The sequence below is a fragment of the Morone saxatilis genome, unplaced genomic scaffold (genome assembly GCF_004916995.1).
Source record: "Morone saxatilis isolate NCDOM2014 unplaced genomic scaffold, NCSU_SB_2.0 Contig7, whole genome shotgun sequence".
Taxonomy (NCBI): domain Eukaryota; kingdom Metazoa; phylum Chordata; class Actinopteri; family Moronidae; genus Morone; species Morone saxatilis.
The window spans coordinates 2314675-2316782 of NW_023340246.1; the positions used below are offsets into that span (position 1 = coordinate 2314675).

General features: G+C 43.8%; 1 protein-coding gene across 1 annotated transcript; it reads right to left on the reverse strand.

The window, feature by feature from the left end:
- Window positions 1-1201: 1201 nt before the first annotated feature.
- On the reverse strand, window positions 1202-1756 carry LOC118340701 (gamma-crystallin M2-like). The gene has a single exon (XM_035678816.1). The coding sequence runs from the start codon at window positions 1754-1756 to the stop codon at window positions 1202-1204; it is 555 nt and encodes a 184-aa protein (XP_035534709.1).
- Between the last annotated feature and the right edge of the window lie 352 nt (window positions 1757-2108).

Here is a 2108-nt window from a genome sequence, read left to right on the forward strand (position 1 = left end):
TATACGAAAAATATCTTCGTGCTGGACAACGCTGTTAATGGTTAGAAAGAAAATAAGGGGACTGTTTATGTTATTAGACGAAGAGAGAGTTCACTCTCACTGCAGATTCATTGTTGTGGGATAACCTGATACATGGTGCCTTTCCAGTTTTAATTTTAAATTTTTTGTGCCGCTTGCTGGAATTAAATTTGTGTACGACAAAACGTAGATGACGACATCCGCAATGATGTGAAGTTACAGAGGATGATGTTACAGCTTTCAGGGAGCAGGTAAGCTCACCATAAGTCATCCTAAGTTACCACACTCTTGGTATTTTATTTACCAGTTAATCCTACCAACATCCTCTTTCCCATATAAACAGATTTGTTGTGTGAAGTTAGAACAGCTATCCTGCAGAAACCAAATGTTATGACTATAACTTCTAAAGTGGGACAAAGATGAGTTATAACCAGCGGTGGCATCAGGGGAGGGACAGGGGGGCTGCCACCTGCTGGGGCTGTATCCCCGGCTAGTGGTGGGTGGCAGCATGACGTAATTAACCAGTGTTGTGCATCAATAAAACATAATTGTTAGTTTAACCGACTTGTCAACTTATTGGCAGATTCTGTTGCATTATGACTCGAGTAAAACCTAACCACACTAAAGAAAGAAAAGAAAATGAAGTACAGGAGAGAAAAAAGAAACAGCCTACCTATTTCTCCAATACCATCTCTTTCTGTTAAGCTATTCTCACTCTGTGTTGTGTTTCGAACTGACAAAAGTTACAACAGTAGAATTCACATTCAAAGCTGTTTTTTGGGGGGTAGCCCTATGCTGACTAAAGTGCCTACAGAAATTCTGAGGCATATTGGTTGGTACCATTAAGGTGTCGGTTTTTGTTACCCAGCCCTAGATAAATAATCTATATGAGAAAATTCCTTTAATTTGCCTACATCAGTGGGTCACAGGCTATTGGAAAGTAAGTAGAAGAAAAAGTACCTTTTTAGAAAGAAGGAAGGGGAAAGAAAATACAAAGAAAGGAATCAACTTCAACATTATTTTTTATAAAGCAGACTTTATTAGTTTCTTTTGGGGTTTTTTCAATCTTTCATCCATCTGCTGCAGTCAACACTCAGTGTATATTGCTGCAGATAAGTAGCTTAGTCACTAATTGTCTCAAATATGTGTAGAATCTAATTGCTGCACCATCAGGAGTCATCTTCTAGTAGCAGGAATCCATGATGCGCCTCATGCTCATGAACCTCATGTTGCTCCAGCCCATGTTCATGAAGCTCCTGTACTCGCCAGGCCTCATGTACCACATCCTTCCCCTGTAGTTGGGCTGCTCGTACATCAGCCAGTGGCCGTCCATCACGTTGCAGGACATGAAGTTGGACATGCTGTAGCGGCCCATGATGTTGTCACAGTCCTCCATCATCTCGTGCATCTGGCCCTGGAAGTTCTCTCTCTCGTAGATCCTCATCCTGTAGGAGCCTCTGTACATGGGGATCATGCGGCAGGACCTGATGCAGTCGCTCATGCCCATCATACTCATGTAGTCGGCGTACTCGCCCCTCCTCATGAAGTACTGGTTTCCCATGTAGTTGGTGCGGTCATAGACCATGAAGCAGCCCCTCTCCACCCTGCAGGAGTGGCAACGGTTCATGTAGGAGGACATGTCGGCGCAGTCGCTCATACACTCGTAAGAGCGGCCCTGGAAGTTCCTGTCCTCGTAGAAGATGATCTTGCTCATCATGTTCATGCCGCTGGAAGTCATGTTTGCTAGGTGTTGTCGCTGGAGGCGATGCTGTTGCTGCTGCTGGTGCTGTTGGTACTGCTCTTGGAGCTGAACTGCTTGTCTACCTGTTGGAAACCTTCCTTTTTATACCTGACAAGCACAGGGCCCCTTTGTGAAAACAGCCTGACCCAGCAACATAGCATAGAAGCCCATAGAGCACTGAGGGTTGTCCACATTTATGGCTGTTCTCCCAAAAGACCTTAGAGAGGCGGTTTTACTTCAAATACTCACAGACAAAACCTTATTCAAAGGGTTAACAAAGAACAACAGCACCTTTGTTACATCACTGTAGTGCACAGATCATCCTTAGCTTTGGAATTTTGTTTTGTTT

Bases quoted from the DNA above. Each gene is read 5' to 3' on its own strand.
- LOC118340701 (XM_035678816.1), bottom strand. From the start codon at position 1,756: ATGACTTCCAGCGGCATGAACATGATGAGCAAGATCATCTTCTACGAG.